The sequence below is a fragment of the Pteropus alecto genome, unplaced genomic scaffold (assembly GCF_000325575.1).
Source record: "Pteropus alecto unplaced genomic scaffold, ASM32557v1 scaffold94, whole genome shotgun sequence".
Classification (NCBI taxonomy): domain Eukaryota; kingdom Metazoa; phylum Chordata; class Mammalia; order Chiroptera; family Pteropodidae; genus Pteropus; species Pteropus alecto.
In genome coordinates this window covers 5,860,283-5,878,988 of record NW_006437736.1, presented here as the reverse complement: position 1 = coordinate 5,878,988, position 18,706 = coordinate 5,860,283, and the positions used below count along the sequence as shown (strand labels likewise).

At 37.1% G+C, this 18,706-nt stretch overlaps 2 protein-coding genes across 13 annotated transcripts in view; one reads left to right on the top strand and one right to left on the bottom strand.

Moving 5' to 3' along the window:
- Positions 1-101: 101 nt before the first annotated feature.
- On the top strand, positions 102-17,970 carry TDG (thymine DNA glycosylase). Of its 2 annotated transcripts, none has more exons than XM_015591537.2 (10): positions 102-336; positions 7,807-7,949; positions 9,946-10,205; positions 10,996-11,065; positions 12,197-12,332; positions 12,531-12,613; positions 12,693-12,787; positions 14,920-15,091; positions 15,508-15,633; positions 16,044-17,970. In XM_015591537.2, the coding sequence occupies exons 1-10, from the start codon at positions 314-316 to the stop codon at positions 16,175-16,177; spliced, it is 1,242 nt and encodes a 413-aa protein (XP_015447023.1). In that variant the 5' UTR covers positions 102-313; the 3' UTR covers positions 16,178-17,970. The 2 variants fall into 2 exon arrangements, with proteins under 2 accessions (XP_015447023.1, XP_006914594.1); XM_006914532.3 differs by having other exon boundaries at positions 314-336; positions 16,047-17,970.
- Positions 17,712-18,706, bottom strand: part of GLT8D2 (glycosyltransferase 8 domain containing 2) — a 35,293-nt gene continuing 34,298 nt past the window's right edge. For all 11 annotated transcript variants that reach the window (XM_025048745.1, XM_025048742.1, XM_025048743.1 and 8 more), the window contains one exon: positions 17,712-18,700. In XM_025048745.1, the coding sequence (XP_024904513.1) occupies positions 18,528-18,700 (173 nt within the window). In that variant the 3' untranslated portion in view covers positions 17,712-18,527. The remainder of the gene's footprint in view (positions 18,701-18,706) is intronic.

The window sequence follows — 18,706 nt, the reverse complement described above, 5'->3', positions numbered from 1 at the left end:
AGGCTAAGCTGCGCGCAGGAGCAGCGAGACAGGAACCAATGTGATTGGGCTACCCAACATCACGTGACTCCCACAAGTCGTGGGATTTGGCTCCGAGTAAACGGAAGCACCGCGCAAAAGTGGGTTTGCGCTGGGGGGAGGGGGAACTAGAAGCTTGTGGGAGGAGCTTGAGCGTTAGCGGCTGTCCCAGTTCTTCCAGCATTCGTGTCCAAGCCTTTGGTTATTGTCATACCGCTGTACATACGCCGTACTACAGCGACCAGTCGCTCGTTTGTCTGACAGGAGTAGCCGTTCGCGCGAGCGGCACCAGGGAATGGAAGCGGAGAACGTGGACAGGTAAGGCCCGGGCGGGGTGCCGCCGGTGCCGCCGCTGCCCCCGCGCCCTTCGCGCCCCTTGCGGCAGGCCCGGCGGGCGCACTCACGCACGCACGCATGCACGCACGTAGGGGTCTTTAAGTGCCGCGGGCACAGTACAAAGGCCGGGGCTGCGCGTGCGCAATGCCGGCCTTCTCTGGCCACTCCTCACCCGGACAGGTGATGCGATGACTCCGGCACCTGGACCACTCTCTTCCTTCCTTTCCGGCATTTAGCCGTCTTTGAAATGTGTTAGTACGCAACCAGCAGGTTTGTATTGATATTTCTGGTTGCCATTGTTGCTTACATTATTCTTCACCCTTCATTAAGCAAAGAGTTCTAGAGATATCGTAACACGTATACCTCCAGGAGTTTTTCTCTTTAGAATTAATAGATTTACTGTGGCTTCCCTCCCCCAACAGCGATGTCACGGGCCGCAAGATAGATAACATTGCCATACTAGAGACTATGGATAACACTCCCAAGAAGGCATCCAAAAATGTCTTCAAGTGGTCTTGGAGACGAACTTCAGAATCTACATTCAATATGCCCTTTGGAGACTGTTAGATGCGTGGAGAGAATGTTTTGTAAAAGAAATTTTGAAATTTGAACTGGCAGAAAACCAAATGAAAAACTAAAGAGTTATATATGGTAACAGTGTGTTTTTCAAAAAGTGATGACTTATATTGGGATAAAATGCCATTAGATCTACAAAGAATTATCCTCTCTGGCTAATGGGCCCTGAACTTAGGCAAGTACTCTGGGCCTGTTCATGTCTGTAAAAGGGTATCTCCGGAATCTAGTTCTGATATCCTGTGAATGGGGTGTTTTTTAGGAGTTACGTAACCAGAATAGTCAGTTTAGGAGATACATGTAGAAAAGTGGGGACTTTATCCTGACTTTGTGGATCAAATCCTGAAATAAAGTACTCCACATTTTTCCCAAAAGACTTTACAAATAAAAGAATTCACCAGAACTGTGGAAATCACTCTCACCTTTGTAATTTTACTTCAGATCAGAATTGGAACCTGGGTACAACTTACCATCAAATGAATTACATGTTATGAGACCATGTAGGTGTCTTATACAGCAAAGTAATAGGTCTCAATTACAGTGTTTAACTCAAAACTGTCTTATATTTTGCTTTCACTTCATCCATTAGGTTATAGGCCATTTTTTATTCTGACTTGCAAAACTTTAACCACAAAAAATATGGAGAATTCTGTGTTAATACTGTGAGGAGTTTATTCTTAGGGATTCTGAAGTGACAGGCCCCAGGTGATCCTGAGAAAGTGGTTCTCTGTCACCCTTACTTTGTGCTAATCAAGGAATGGAATGGAATGCTGGGTGGGTGGTAATGAATTTGTTTTTTATTTTGGAAGATTAATTTCAAAAAGTTCAAAGAAAAATTCTATGGCTATAGAACCTTTAAAAGAGAAAAGATAGTTCAAGAGTCATAACCAGCACTTAGAGGAAAAAAAAGAAGAGGATCAGTATGTTTCTAATGAGATCAGGCACGAAAAGGACACTTACCAGAGATGGCAGTAGAATGCCAAATCAGATATGACTAGAAGAGTGTGGACTGGAATATTGTGACACAGACCACTGAGAATATAGACATGAAATATTAACCCTCAGATGAGATCAGACATTCCAGAAATGTTAAAGAGACCAAGAAGAACATTTTTTAGTTTGGGATGGACAACAAGAAAGAAAAGAAAGATTTGAGTTTTCTGCCTGCTTTACTGGCATGGTGTTAACAATGACAGAAGACATAAGCACTTAGTTCTGATTTTGATTTTGCGTCTCATATGTTAAGGAAAATGATTGTAGACTGGAAATGCAAAATGAATGTAAGAGGTTTAAAGCTCAAGGTCAATGAGGGCAGTTCAAAGAACTTTTAGCTGCTGTAACAGAAATTGTATTTCCTGGCTTTGGATTTTAAGTGAGAGGCCAGATTATAGCAGTCTTTAAGAACTTATGGACAATAACAGAGGGGCCTGAAGCCTGAAAATAAACATGTGAGTCCCTATTTCTTCCAAAGATAGAATCTATCCTCTAATTTATTTACTTTGATCCTAAACAAAATATTTACTTCTCAGTGGTTATTAAGCATATTTAAAAGAAACTAGTGACCACTATACTGTAGTATAAATTCAGAAAAAAGCAAGACCAACCAAGCTAGGTTCATTCCCTTTTAGACAATAATACTAGATTAGACAGCATCAGAAGGATGATGAGGTACTTAAAATATTCAGTCATCCTGCTGTCTTTATTATTGTTACAGCAAATTTACCGTATATCACTATTTTAAGTGTTTTACATGTGTTAACTAATTTAACCCTCATAACCAATAAATTAGGTGCAACTATGCCCATTTTACAGGTGTGGAAGCTGGGACATAAAGAACTTGCCTACAGAGCTAGTAAATGGCAGATCTGAAATTTGAACCCAGGCAGTGTGGCTTCAAAAGCCTGCCTCCTTAACTGTGCCATACCTCTTTTTTTTTTGTGGGCAAGATGAAGATGGACTGATGGCAGTCTAATTACATGAAATAAAAACTGGTTTACCGCTGAGTCAAGGGCAGGCTGGAAAGAGGGCTATACTGATGTGCCATTTAGTTCTACCTTAACTTTGCTCTCTTCATAAGTTTAACAACTTTCAGGTGCTAATGAAATGTGTCAGTGACCTAACTCTGGGAGGGGTTTGTGGAATTGATAGTTGGAATCAGAATCTAGATCAACTGAACTGGCTGGAATGGTGAATCATCTTTTACAAAAAGAGGCACCATCCTGTACTTACGTACGGGAAAATTAATCATACAAGTGTGAGATGAGAGAAAGATGATAAAAGGGCAGTTTTCAGAGATGGCGAACTCAGAATGAATCAACAATATGATGTGGGTGCCAGTAACAATAATGGAATGGGTTCTGTACTGTGTCTCCATAATGAGAAACTTGATAGCCCTGCTCAGTTTCAGGATGATGAGGCTATATCTGAAGTATTTTTATTTTCTTTGCTTCTGAGCCCCCCAAAATGACCAAATCGTGAGGAACTTTGGAATCATACTGTACAAAGAGTAGTTAAATGAACTGGGGACTCTGGCTCATTCTGAATCTTTGTGTTGACAGTTTCTAGTAGATAGTGCACAGGAAGTACCCAGTACTGCATGGTGAATACACACACTCTACTTAGCAATATTGAATGTAGTTTTTTAAATAGTTACGGTGATATTCCATCATAGTTTATATAACTAGTCCTTTTTAGTTGAGCTTTTGGATTATTTAGCATCGATTGTTACTTTTGTAAGTATTCAGTGTTGTATGTGCTGGTTTAAATGAAAATAATAAAATGTTCCTATAGACTGAATATATCCTTCCAGAATTCATATGTAGAAACCTACCCCTCAATATGATTGTATTTGGAGGTTAGGGGCCTTTGGGAAGTGATTAGGTCATGAGGGCAGAGCCCTATAAAGTGGCATTAGTGTTCTTATAAAAGAGGTCCCACAGAGACCTCTCACCCCTTCTGCCATGTGAAGTACAGCAAGAAGGTGGCCCTCTGTGAACCCGGAAGTGGGCCCTCACCAGACACTAACTCTGCTGGCACCTTGAACATGGACTTTCCAACCTCCAAAACTGTGAGAAATAAATTATTTGTTGTTCATTAGCCACCTAGTCTATGGTATTGTGTTATAGCAGCCTGAATGGAATAAGACAAATATATTTAGAAAGAGCAACTTAAATCTTTAAAATAGTGGAAAATAACTGTAGATTAGAAAAGTTGGACTTGTTCATTTTAGAAAAAAAACCTTACAGAGTTAGTTTTTAAAATACAGCAAAATCTGAATTAACTGGACTCCTCAGTTGTGTGCGTGCACGTGTGTACACCCATGTGTGTATGTTTTGGAAAAGGCTATCAGAAAATACACAGTTCATCAAATTCAGACAGTTATAAAAACCAATCCTCTGAGCACTGTTACTCAAGAGAAAGGGAGAGGAAGCTATGGAGGGTAGGAGAGAAGGAAGGGTTAACAGCAGGGAAAAGAGGTAGTACAGAACAGTTGTGGGAACAAACATAAATGATAGGGAAAAAAGCGAACTAGGGGAAATAAAATCATTCATACTTACAAGTTTGATATCAGGGTGTTTTAGAAAATAAAAACTCTTTGGGGCGCATCCAGAGTCTGGACAGATTTGGTTCGATTTCCTACACATTCTCCCTGTATCACCAAATCTCACCCCTCATTTTCATGGTAAGGGACCACAGGTCCTAAAAGGATGAACGACTTGACTAAGTGCTCTTTTGTTGCTGTTTCTTAGACAATTATTGTTCATAAACATTGCAGAATTCTGAATTATGAAGTGACTTTTACCATGTATAAATACAACAAATGTATTTAAGAAATATTGTCACAGTAAAGTTGAAAGAGATTATGCTGATTACAAATATAACTATTATGAGATAAAAGAAAATTATATTATCCAGAACTCTTTAACTTCCCAGCCTTCAAGTTCATGAATGCTTTTGTACAGAGGTAATGCTTTCTTCTGCCAAGTAATTAAGAGTGTTGTAATCCACTTTCTTTCCTTTTGTTCTGGCTATTAAGAAGCTGTTATGATGATCAGGCTAAAGTTAAGGTTCAAAGAGCATATATTTGCACAGAACTTACACATTCTATTTTCCATAGCTTCATTTTTTTTTTAATTTCTGTTCTTATTTAATTCACCAAAAAGTGCCAGAGATCATTTTTAGAAGATTAAGGGAAACATCAGTATTATAGATACATTTCTAGATTCCTTTCAAAATTGATATGTATCTCTAAAATAAACTCCAGGTTTTTTTTTTTTTTTTAATCTTCATTTCCATCAACTGATTTTGAAAATACTAATTTTCACTTTCTGAGCCTCAGAATTTCTAAAGATGCTGAATGACCCCTAAATATGCTAAGGGAGCCACATTTTATAAATTTATTTTTTTAAAGTTCAGAACCTTTTTGTAATATGAAGGGCGGCTCCCTAATTTATGTATTTTAAGTTTGGATTTTTGTGAAGTGCTCAAAATGGGACGCATCTGTGAAACTCAGAGTGGTAGGTTGCCTTCCTGACAGTGTGACCAGACTAAGAACAGACCTCATGCATTCTTTTGGCCACTCATTTATTGTGACCACACATCTTTACTCATATATTACAGCTGAAAGAGGCTGTTATTGTCTCGGTAAAACTGCCACTGGCCACAACCAAAAGTCACAGTTTGTTTTATTAGCATTTCCAGATAGTAACTGCACACGATCTCACAATGTAACCTAGCCTTATCCAACTTCTCATTAGAATATTTAAATCAGAAATATTGAGCAACCAACATTTTGACAATTTATTGAAAAGAGCTATGAGTAGTATTAAAGAAAAGTGTGAAAAAAGGACATTTTACGTTATACTGGCTACTGTTTAAGCACTTCACTTCTCTTCATTTTTACATTTTAACTTCTTGTCTACATATTTTCCCTATATGTAGCCTTAGTTTACAATACTATTTTGTATTTTTTTCCCCACTTTAAAATATACATTAAACGAACGTGGTTCCATAGTATAGCGGTTAGCACATCTGCTTTACACACAGAAGGTCCTCGGTTCACACCCCAGTGAAGCCACGGTCCATGGTCTACGGCCATGCCACTCTGAACAAGCCCCATCCCGTCTGGCAGGGTCGGGCCTGGTTAGTACTTGGATGGGAGACCACCTAGGAAGACCAGGTGATGTAGCCATAAATAATAATAAATAAATAAATAAAATATGCATTAAACATTTTCTGTGCTTTTACAGAATATTAATACATTTAATTTTTAGGAGCTGCATCATATTTTCTCATTAATTTTTATTGAGTCATATCATTTTTTAATATAATTTGAGAACAATATATTTAAGGAAATAAAATTCTTAAGATCCAGTTTAATATTTTCCCACTAATTTGTAACCTTTTTAAAATCAACTTACTCTTAAAGATTGCTTGAAGTAAAAATGCCTCTGAGTGGTTTGTCCGTTGTGTAAACGAGATTGGGCCCCTGTTTTTCTTTGAGAATCTAACATCCAGCCCAACCACCATAGACAGTCTGTTACCCTGTACCTGTGTCAGCCATTTACCCTTTTCCAAGGGAATGCTTTAGTTTGCCTTTTTAAAAAACAATTTTATTAAGGTCTGATTTACTTGCTATAAAGTTGACCCATTTAAAGTGTGCTTGCTGCTAGTTTGCCTTTTTAATCTCTACTTTCCGAGCTCCCGGCCTTCCTCCACATTCATAGAGAAAGAAAACTAGTGAGTAGAGCATCTTGCCACAGAAAATAGGACTTTTCTCTTCAAATGGTCAATGGCACTTGTCTACTTTATTTCTTAGTGTTTTTTTCCCCTATTACCTGTTTAGTGGTATTATTTGAGTTTCGTAAAATGTGTTTACTTCCATAACTTTGTGCTCTTGCAGCCGCTTGAGAGAGTCATTTGTGGTCATCAGAAATATTTTTTGGAAATTGTTTTCTGGGAAGGCCTAAGTCCCCTACAATGAACAAAATACTCAGAATATTTTGAACAGAGTTCAAATAATGTTCAGAATAGAGGTTTAGAGTGGATTTTCCTGTAGATTTGTAGACATTTACAAAATATCCATTTCTAGTCCTCAGTGCCAAAAAGCAAAAACCCAGCAACAATTAAGAAACAGAGCCAATGAAAAAATAAATAAACAGGCAAATAAACCAACAGAGAACTTTAAATTGGAGGAAGGGTGACTACATGGTGACATGGTGACTATAGCTAATAACACTGTATTACATACTTGGAAGTTGCTAAGAGAGTAGATCATAAATGTTTTTACCATAAAAAAGAAATGGTAATTATGTGACTTGATGGAGTGTAAGCTTAAAGCTGTGGTTGCAGTCACTTTGCAGTAGGTAAGTGTATCGAATCAACACATCATACACCTTAAACTTATACATTATATGTCAGTTTTATCTCGGTAAAGCTGAGAAGGGGAGTTAGGCTGCCGGGGCAGTTAGAGTAGAGGGGATCTTTGTGACAAGAGGAGTGCATACTGAGGGTAGGAACACAGATTGCTTTTGTGGACATTTTAACCCTGTTTGGTGGCCTTTCAAGTTTCTGTACTAGAAAGTTCCCATTTCAGAGAAAATACAGGCTGACTTGACAGGACTGGTAAGTTTTATTGATCACACATCTTGTCATTAAACCATGTGAGAGTTAATTAATGTTTGGTTAGTAGGCACTCAGCAAAGGTGGGGTGAATGTGTACATATGAGCCTAGATCTTCCTCCTCTCTTTTCACCTATTTTCAACTCAAAATAAACACTACAGTCTGGTTTCAAAATATTTGGATACTGAAGATTTTTTTTAGCTAGTCATTAAACTTACATTTGGGTAATTTTATCCTCATGTCTTATATTCTTTCAGCTGTTCACTGCAGCAAGCTCAAGCTTTTTATTCATTGCCATTTCAACACATGATGGCCGAAGCCCCTGATATGGAAGTTACGAATGAACAGCAAAGGTCAGCAGAAGTTCCAGACCCAGCTCCTGCTCAGGAACCTGTCCAAGGTAGTTTTCACTGGGACAGGACAGAAAATTAGCTCTTGGATCAGCCAGTTTATTTAAGAAAGGGTTTAATGATAAATTTTAGCTTGATTTTAGTGTTAAAAATTTGAATCCACTTTTTAAGTACTTAGTATGTTCCAGGTACTGCAATAGATTTGGGGGGAATAAAAGAATGTGGATCCTGCCATGAAATGTCTCATAATCTAGTAAGGGAAAATGATAAGTCAACACACATTTTGCCTCAACACACAAAGCAATGAAGAGGGCATAGGATGCTGGGAGAGCTCACGGGGTTGGCACCCAGCTCGGATTGAGGCTCAGAAGCAGCTTTTCAGACCTCTAAAACTCAAAGGTGAGGAGACTTTATCCTCATGAAGAATGAGATGGGGAAAATTCCAGGCCGAGGGAGCAGCATGTGCCAAAGCACAGACACAAAGAAGCATGACATGGTGATTCCCTGTCATTAGAGTCTGGAGTATAGCAAAGAAATAGTGTTTAACCTAAAGAGTATATATCCTGTCCTGAAAGCAATAGTGAATAGAGAGCTGTTAAAAGAGTGTAAGCAGAGGATGACTTAAATATAATAGTATTTTAAAATATCAGCCTGGACGTATTACAGAGGATAGATTGGATGGTAGAGAGCAAGCAGAACTTGGAGGCAAAGAGTGGATTAGAGACAATAATCCAGGGACGGAATGAGGACCTGAAGGGGTGGAGAAGGACAGAATTAGGAACTACTCAGAAGGTGGCATTACTTGGCCATGGTAAATGGATTTCATGTGGGGAACAAGGGAGAAAGAGGAATCTGGAAGAAACTCCTAGGTAATTAGGATGAAGGAGATAACTATTCACCAAGACAGAGAATTAGAATAAGTTTGGAGGTTGGGAGGGTGGAGAGAAGGTAATGATTTTTTCCAGTGTAGCAATATCGTAGGAGAAACGTGTTCACGGTTCCAGTTTATGATTCCAGGAACACTTCTGACTCCGCTGCATTGGAGCTACCTCTGCCCTTGGCTCTTGTTCTGGGCAGGCAGCACCAGGGCTTCCCCAGCTACAAGCCAATGGATGTGGACCCTTCGGCATAGGGAGTGGCTACAGCAATGTGAGGCAGAAAAAGGGAAGGACGGGAAGCCGGGTTGGGGAAATGCAGGAGCCTGAGAGATTATGAGAGGTGTTGAAGAACAGGGTGAGAAAACCAAGGCTTCCTGTTGGATATGTTAGGTCAGTGGTTCTTGGCCAGGGGCGATTTTTCCCCCCAAGGGACATTTGTGTTGTCTGGAGACACCTTTGATCATCATGACTGACAGGATACTGCTGGCATCTAGTAGGCAGACGCCAAGGTTGCTGTTAAATATAGAATGTTAAATATTCTATAACGTACAAGACAGGCCCCCACAACCAAAAATTATTCAGCCTAAAATGTCAGTACCGAGATGGAGAAACTCTACTTTAGGTCCTGATTTCAGATCCCTCGTCTTGCCTTTCGAAAAAATCTTGCCAGCTAGAGATTTAATCCTCCGCATCTCTAAATTCACCTCTTCGACTGTGTGTAGAATAGAATAGCCGTCTGAGGTTTTGTCTCCTGCTAGAAATTTGGGGGAAATTGAGTTCAGATGTTTCCCTTTCTCCTTGTCTTTCTCTTTATTCTTTCATTCATTTACTTAACTATTTATGTATTTACATTTAGAATTCTTATACATAGTGTGTAGATGTTTTGCATCCGTGGGGAGGCCAAGATGCCAGGTAGGATTGTGTGGAAAATCAGTCATTGGTTATTATGGACATTTCATCCCAAGAACAGCCAGTGGAAAAAGGAAGGTGAAGGATGAGGCCACATGAACTATGTTCTAATGTGAAACAAGGGGAAGATATTGCAGAGAAGACTGATGTTGGGAAGTAGATAAAAAGGATGTTGATTGGGTGACTTTTCTGAGAAAGCTGCCTAAAGTTTATAATTACAGTTTTCTGCATCTGCATCCTGGAAATCATTGTGTTTCAGAGACTCCAAAAGGAAGGAAGCGAAAACCCAGAACAACAGCACCAAAAAAACCAGTGGAACCCAAGAAACCTGCTGAGGCCAAAAAATCTGCTGAGGCCAAAAAATCTGCCAAGTCCACCAAATCAAAAGAAAAGCAAGAAAAAATTACAGACACGTTTAAAGTGAAAAGGAAAGTTGACCGTTTTAATGGCGTTTCAGAAGCTGAACTTTTGACCAAGACTCTCCCAGACATTTTGACCTTCAATCTGGACATCGTGATTGTAAGGATTTTTGTCCTCCTTTGGTTTTATAAATAGCATTGGTGGATTCATTAGCTTTCCTTGCAAATAATTTTGCTGAAAAGAACCTTTTCTAACAGTCCTTTTGGTATTTAAATGGTGTCACCTTCATGAGATGGTTTTATATGAGAGTGTTTAAGAGGGTGGGCTCCAGACTGGGCTGCCTGGTTTCCAGTCCTGCCACATGGATGTGACCATAGATAAGGATGTGACCCTTAACTGTCACTGGTGAAATGGGTGATAACAGTGCCTCCCTCATAGGGTTGCAGTTAAATAAAATAATCCATGTGAATCATGTAGATTACATGACACCTGTGAGTTCTCCATAAGTGACAACACTGATTTTGAACTTTGGTTTTTATCCATAATTTTAAGAAACATCAGCATACAAACACCTGTAGATGATGCAGAGTAAGCTGCTTTTGGAGAGTTGAGAAGCAGACTTGTGACTGGCCCTGGGCTCGGGTTGGCTGGTCGCTGCAGGACCTCGCTCTTTCCATCCCAGTTGTGTGGGGCTGGGGGCCAGGGGATATGAAGAGGCGAAACTGGTGTTTAAAAACAACAGCAACACTTTTAATTTACAGGCAACTTGTTTCCTCAGAATGGAATACTTTGTTTAGATCAAGAGTAGGCAATTGGTAAACAATATTGCTTGTGATGTCGGATTGAATTTTTACTTTAATAAATTTAGTTTTGCCCACCACTGCTCCACGGAAACCCCAAGGCTTAAAGCCTACTTTTCAGGACTAAAACATATAAACATTTTTCGTAGATCGGCATAAACCCGGGACTGATGGCTGCTTACAAAGGGCACCATTACCCTGGACCTGGAAACCATTTTTGTAAGTGGTTACTTTTTTTTATTATTTTACTTTTAAACTAGATTATCTTTGTTAATAGTTTACTGGTTTTTTTCTTAAACCAAATTGTGTTTTTAATAAGAGAGATTTTATACGTGTATAAATAACCATATGCGTTTTCCATGTGTGTGCACAAAAGTCAAAGGTTTGAAATGATATGTCACTGTTAACGTTTCGGTTTATGAGAGCCATGGAGAGGAATACTTTCTCTTGTTTGAATTATTTCAAATGAGTTTTACTTTCTTTTTTTTTAAAGATTTTTTTTTTTATCTACAGACATAGTAACAATATGTTGTACAAATATAGACAGAATATCGACCTTTCCAAATTTCTACTGATCATGTTTCTTAGGAAAGATGAAATGCCTTGATCAGTGGCAGTCAAGTCACAGTAGTTAAGAAATACTGTGATTAGAGAGATGCTCTACAGGTACTTTGTATCTAACAGAAAATAGTATTAAAGACCCTCATCCTTGTAGAGTGAGCTTTAAAACCAAGTATAACTGCTGTTTTATTGTCCTGTATATGTAAGTCACCTTACCTAACACTGCCTAATAGGACTAGGCATGCAGAAGGCCTTCAGGAGATACAAGCTGGTTATCTAAGTAACATTAAAAACACTTAGGGTAAATGATAGTATGTGTTTTTGGAACTAATAACATATTGTCTCTATTTTTTTTTAAGTTTTCTTACGAAGTTTGAACCTTTCATTTTCTCCACAGTCAGAGTGTTTGAATGTTGAATCCGTTGATGTCTATTTATTTGTTTGAGGTATTCCAGGGGCAGGTGGTGGTATCACCAATTATAAGAAAAGAAAACAGACCATTTCAGAGTTTCCTACACTAACTAGCTGTGTATTCTTGACAGGCATTTACCTTAACCCACTGCGTAAAGGTGATAATAATAGTTATATCTCCTAAGATAATTATGATTAAATGAGATAATCCATGCAAAGGGCTTATCATAGTAATGTAGTACCTTCTTGATATGGTATTTGACCTATTTTATAATCTTTTTTTTTTTTTTTGAGAATAGACTGTAGACTGCCACATGAATCCATAGGGCAAAAACCTTTGACATTCTACAGAAATAAACTGAACCCTCTTTTTCACAGGGAAGTGTCTCTTTATGTCAGGACTGAGTGAGGTCCAGCTGAACCATATGGATGATCACACGTTACCAGGAAAATATGGTATTGGATTTACCAATATGGTGGAAAGGACGACACCGGGTAGCAAGGATCTTTCCAGGTAATTATGTGACACTTATTGGTTGGAACCTTGACCATTCTGGTGCCTCATGGACTCTAGGAATACCATATGTATCTAGTTCAAGTTGAGCTTAACAAGGAGTATATGAATTGATCTTTTGGTGAAAGCTATCTGAATTTAACCATATTATAAATATCGCCAAACTTATATTTTGACTACTTTTTAATTCAATTTTAGTAAAGAATTTCGTGAAGGAGGACGTATTCTAGTGCAGAAATTACAGAAATATCAGCCACGAATAGCAGTGTTTAATGGAAAATGTAAGATTTTCTTTTAAATTTCATCTTTTTTCTTTAATAACATTATGGGCAATGTAAATATGTTTGTATTTCATTTTAGGTATTTATGAAATTTTTAGTAAAGAAGTTTTTGGAGTAAAGGTTAAGAACTTAGAATTTGGACTTCAACCCCATAAGATTCCAGACACAGAAACTGTAAGTCCTTAAAATTACAAGTGTAAATCACCTAAATATGAATCTTTTTTCTAGCTAGTTTTCCCTTTTTATTTGTCATATCCACTGTAATTATGCCATGAAAAAAAGACCACACTGTATTTTATTAAATAATATCTATCAACTTGAACTAATAGTTGCAAATTAATTCAGATACTGTTATAGTTTTGTTAGAACAAGAAACATTTATCAGATAAATATCTTAATGGCTAAAATACTGAGAGGAGTTGGCTCACTACATTCACAATGTATTTAATGGCATAGTCTTAATCAAACTCAAGTGGGTTAGCCCTTATTCAGTTGTGAAACAAATATGTAAATATAGACGTCTTGATTAGTGAAACTGCTGATTCCCTTGTTTATATATATCGGTCCCCTTTCATTTTAGAGTCACGTACTAGTACAGTCCCATTGCAGACATATCCAGCCAGCCTGACTGGCACTTGGTGCTATTGTCTTACACGTAAAGGTTCACGAAATAACTCAGTAGTATTCAAATTTTATCGTTTCTGCAGAGCTTCTGCAGACATTTAGTTCAAATTTTGTTTCTTAAATATAGTTTTAAGTTTTGTTTACAGCTTTTTAAAAAACAACACACATGCACAGACCCATGTGTTATAGATAGCATTTCAAGTGATGGAGAAGCTGCTGTGCTGACAGGTGTTTGTGGAGACCTCAGAATAAAGTTTCTGCCACCTACGTACATTTGAACTTCCCATTTTTAAATTTCTTCTGTTTTTAATTTCGTATGAATACGCAGTTGGTAAAGTAGGTTGTAGCACTGATCTTTCTTTAAATTGAGGCCTACCCTCATCTACTCGGGTAAAATTGTACAAATGAGTTTGCTACTTCCTATAGAATACTGAATTATTGCCCCTTCAATGCCAGATGAGGCTCAGTCAGGTACATTTCTTAAATATGTGATCATAGTAGTACAATAATAAGTGAATTTGAATCATATCATGATAGGTCATTTAAGCTCTAATAATGAGCTGTGAGTAAAATTATCTTTTAAAATTTATTCTTATCATAAAATATTCACAGTTATTGATAATGTTAGTGGTTCATCTTTGAAACAAAAAAATCTTTTTCAAATTTCTGAATCATTTTAATTGAATATCTTGAGATTAGAAAATGTGCTGTTATGAACCTGGTAGCATTTGCACGTACATATCTTTGTGAATCAGTATTTTCTAGATGCTTCATAAACAAAACAAAATAAGTAATATTTTTTTCTGTAATACATGGTATGGAGGCCAATTTAAAAATTGTAGAAATTGCAACTGAAAACTCTATAATCTAGTAGCCTTCCTCTTTTATACATAAAAGAGGTACATAGTTATGTATTTTGTTATGTTCTGTGAAGGACTGTTTGTTGCCATCATCCAAAATGATAAATGTAAAAGTCTTTCTCCCTAGCCATTCCATTTCTAGGAATTTATCTAATAGATATGCTCACACATATTCTAAATCAAATATGTACAAGGGGTTTTCACTATAGCTTACAGTATTAAAAGATTAGAAACAACCTAAATGCCCACAGTTGGGCTCTGGTTAAATATATATGAAAAGTACTACACAGAAAAAAAGTTCTTTTTACTCTGATAAAGATATCCGATAGAGAATTTTCTCCAAAGCAAGGTACAGGACAGAGAATAGAGCATGTTACCATTTGTGTGTGTTTTTGAAGCAGGGAGGGGGAATACACATTTCAGACACATTTGATTTTATATTTATGGAACACTTCTGGAACTAGCAACTTTGATTGCCCTTGGGGAAGAGAACCACGTAGAGAATCAGGAGGCAAAACTTTTCATTGTAAACTTAAATGCCTTTTCTGCCTTTAGAATTATGAACCATATATTTATTATTAAGAAGAAAAGACAATTGATAGGTGAACATTGTGGGGGTGGAGTCTCATTGTTTTTGATTTATCGACTTTGTAATAAGTAGGTATTGCAATTTTCAATGCAAATATCTACTTTTATTGGTTTTGCATATATCAATACATGGCAAGTATCAAGTTATTAACTCCAAGAAATTTTCTAATCTCAATATGAATGGATTCAAAAGAATTATAAGATTCCTATAACTACAAAATTTTACGATTCTAGCTCTGCTATGTTATGCCGTCATCCAGTGCAAGGTGCGCTCAGTTTCCTCGAGCCCAAGACAAAGTTCATTACTACATTAAGCTGAAAGACTTAAGAGATCAGTTGAAAGGCATTGAACGAAACACAGATGTTCAAGAGGTGCAATATACATTTGACCTGCAGCTTGCCCAAGGTGTGTCACCATTATCAATCCTTGTGTTCATTTCATGTATATATATGTTAAAGAAGGTATGTCGTGGATTTAAAAGCAGGAGAAAATTATATTTGCAGGCAGAGTGGTCTTATAATGGGTCCTAGGGTGTTGAAATATTCCTTTCCCAAGGTCTTCTATCTACTCTAGGCGCTCCTGCAGATATTGACAATATGAGAAGCATAGTAGCCCACCTACAGTTAAATCTTATAGGCTTTTATAGTTCTTACGAGGTAATTTGGTATATATTACAAAGAGTTTGAGAGAGTATAGCAAAAGGTGTATCTCGGTATACATGAACATTCAAGAAAAAGATTGCTTCATCATGATTTCTGAATAAAGCTATTTTTAAATTGTTGTACAAAATCAGTTTTAATTCCCTTTTACTCTCCTCACAGAGGATGCAAAGAAGATGGCTGTTAAGGAAGAAAAATATGATCCGGGTTATGAAGCAGCGTATGGTGGTGTTTATAGTGAAAATCTGTGCAATAGTGAACCTTGCAGTTTCTCTTCAAATGGGCTGAGTATGTTCCCCTCCCTGTGTTTGTTCCTTTCAAAGACTTGGTTTTGTCAGGATTGGGCAAAATAAAAATTTAAGAGTAGATTATTGAAGAATGGGAATGGTAATATAAAAATGTATTAAGTGACTTATAGAGAAAATCTGATGGTTATTTAATGTTTACACAAACTTTTACAGCTCATTTTTTTAAGTCACTGATTCTAATAAGCCATCCTAGTTGCATTTCCCTCTTTAAATAACAAATGAGTATTTATTAGTTCTACATCTAAAGATAGAACAGAAACTTATAATTGTGTTCAAGAAGTTTGCTTAATTATTTTAATAACAGTTTTCCTTCACTGGACAGTTAAAATTTCCTAATACGATCATCTGAAGCTTTTAAGGAAAATAAACTAACATTCTTTTCTTCCCCAGCAGCTGACAGTGGAGAATCAACTTTCAGTGACATTCCGAATGGGCAGTGGATGAGCCAGTCATTTGCAGACCAGATTCCTTCCTTTAATAATCACTGTGGGACGCAAGGACAGCAGGAAGGAAACCACGCTTAAGAACAGTGTTTCTCAGCTCTACTCAGATGCCTCAGTTTTAATGCAATTATCAAGAACTGGCCTTCAGTTTGCTGACTGAAGTATTTTATTAGTGTTTTACTCTGGTGATATAATCATAGTACAGTTGTGTGGTAGAATCAACTGTATGAATCTATGTAGTTTGGAAGGAAAAAAGTAGGGTTTTTGTATATGAGTTTTTGTATTTGAATTAACCGTCATTCCAGCATTTTATAAACTGTTTTTCATTTCTGAAGAAATTGGTTTTCTTTAGGGAGTCACTTTTAATCTAATTTTGAAATGCTACAGTCTGAATTTTTATACTTGATTTTTAACTGTGCATAAACTCAGATGCACCATTATTCCTTTTATGCCTAAGAAGGGCATGCTAACAATAAGAATTACCACCGGTAAAGAGGCAAATGTGTTGATTTTCATATGTGAAGTTAAGCTTCAGCAGAGTCTCATTTGGTAGTTTTTAGTGGAGTTTGCTGGGCTCCCTGAGTCATAGTCATACTCAGAACTCTTTGCTTTACCAGTGGTGAACATTTGTGAGCGTTGCTTAGTAGTGCAAATATGGAGTGTGGTCTTGCAGCAGCAAGGCTAACCTGGCCTTACCTGACAGGGCATTGAGCCCTGACTTGGGCCCTCCTCACCCCCTGTGTTAATCTTCTAGCAGGCAGAAACTATTCTGCTGGAATGGTAGGTTCCAGAGAATGTAGCTGACCTTTTAAATTTTACTTCATCTGTGTTTTACTTGAGAGATATACATTTGATAGGGAAGGAACTGAATTTCTCAAAATCATTGTTCGAATTTTATCCTCCTTGGCTTTTAAAGATGTAACATGGAAAGTGATGAGAAAAGAACTTTCAGGCTGAGCAACCAAGATGCTGGAGGTGTTTGATAATCTTATTTAAACTGGTGCTTTATGTACATGAAATGTACTAATATAAACAATGTTTCTTGCTAGGTAAATCTAATAAGCCAATCATTTTAAAAATTCTTTCTCTGCATCATTGCTGTTTGTTACTGTGGACTGAGTGAATCTCATGGCGAGGCTGGTTTGAAGTAATGTACCTTTGTGATTTTCTAATGCATTTTCTATGGTGCTACAAATAGTCCAGACTACTAGGCCTGGTGGATATAAAGCTGGGTACTTGGAAATGCCATTTGCATTTACTCCCGATAACTTATACCCAAGGAGCATGCTTTTCAACATGAAAATATTTATCAAGTGTGTTTTTTTTCTAAGATGTTATATGGCCTATTCTTTTTATAATAAGAAAAATCCTTATTGTGAATCTTAAGATGCTTTTTAGCTGTGGCTATGATGGATTTATTTTTCCTTTAGGTCAAGCTGTGTAAAAGTCATTCATGTTATTTAAATCATGTACTGTACTCCTGTTTACACGGATGTTTTGTGCAGGTGCTTTGAAGAGCCTTACATCAGGGATTAGGAACAACTGAATTATTTTTTCATGGGACTATGTAAAGCATGTAACTAGGTATTGCTTTGGTATATAATAATTTGTAGCCTTACAATGGATTTTTTTTTATTTAAGTGGAGAAAATACCCTTTAAATTATGATGGACACTCAGTAGAGAATGGGTCTGAGGATTTTCCAAGCATAAAACAAATAATGGTGTTTTTCATTAAATATGACAGATGAGTAGTACATGTTAATATATCCTATCTGTGACAATATGAGACTTTTTCATTGAGTAATTTTGAAAGTTTTAAAATTCATTTGAAAGTCTGATGGTTTTTACAATAAAAAAATATTAAGAATGATTACTTTTAAGTTGCAGGCTTTTCTGTCATAAGATTTACTGTTATTCTTTCCCCCTTTACACCTGAGATCAGTCTGCTGTCTATTATACTTCACGTGTAGGACCCTCTATATTAATGAAAATTATTAAAAATCTATGACTTTTATTTTTTCAAACATTCAGGTTTTAAATGTAATACAGAAGACAAGATTGACAATGTCTTGTGAAAAATACATTTAGAAATTTAAAAAATTTTTAGATGCAAACTGTCAATGAGTTAAGCAAATTGCTGAAACGCAGATGAGTTTCCAGCAATATATTTTACTCACATAATCTTGATTTCCAAAATTACCACTTATACCTAAGGAAGTAAATCGATAACCTGTATGATCCAAGTATTATTTGTACACAGTTTTTTTTATATTGTGGATCATAACTTATGATGACATTCATATTAATATATGAATATTTTACCACAATAAGTGTATCAAAGATACTGTTCATAAAGAATGATGTTCTAGTAGGCTACAAATGGACAAGTCCACATTTTTACACAGAAAATATCTAAAACGTCAAGTTGCATCAGCTACTGTGGTGACTAAGCTGAAATATCCCCGCAGGGTCAGGAACAAACCAGCTTTCCCACAGGTCGTTGTGCACGCTGGGGAAGTCCCAGGGTTTGTGTCTTCCATTCCAGTGGAGCAGTTTTGCCTCTTGCAGAAAATGCTCCGAATATCTGGTATCGGGATTCCAGCCTTCAT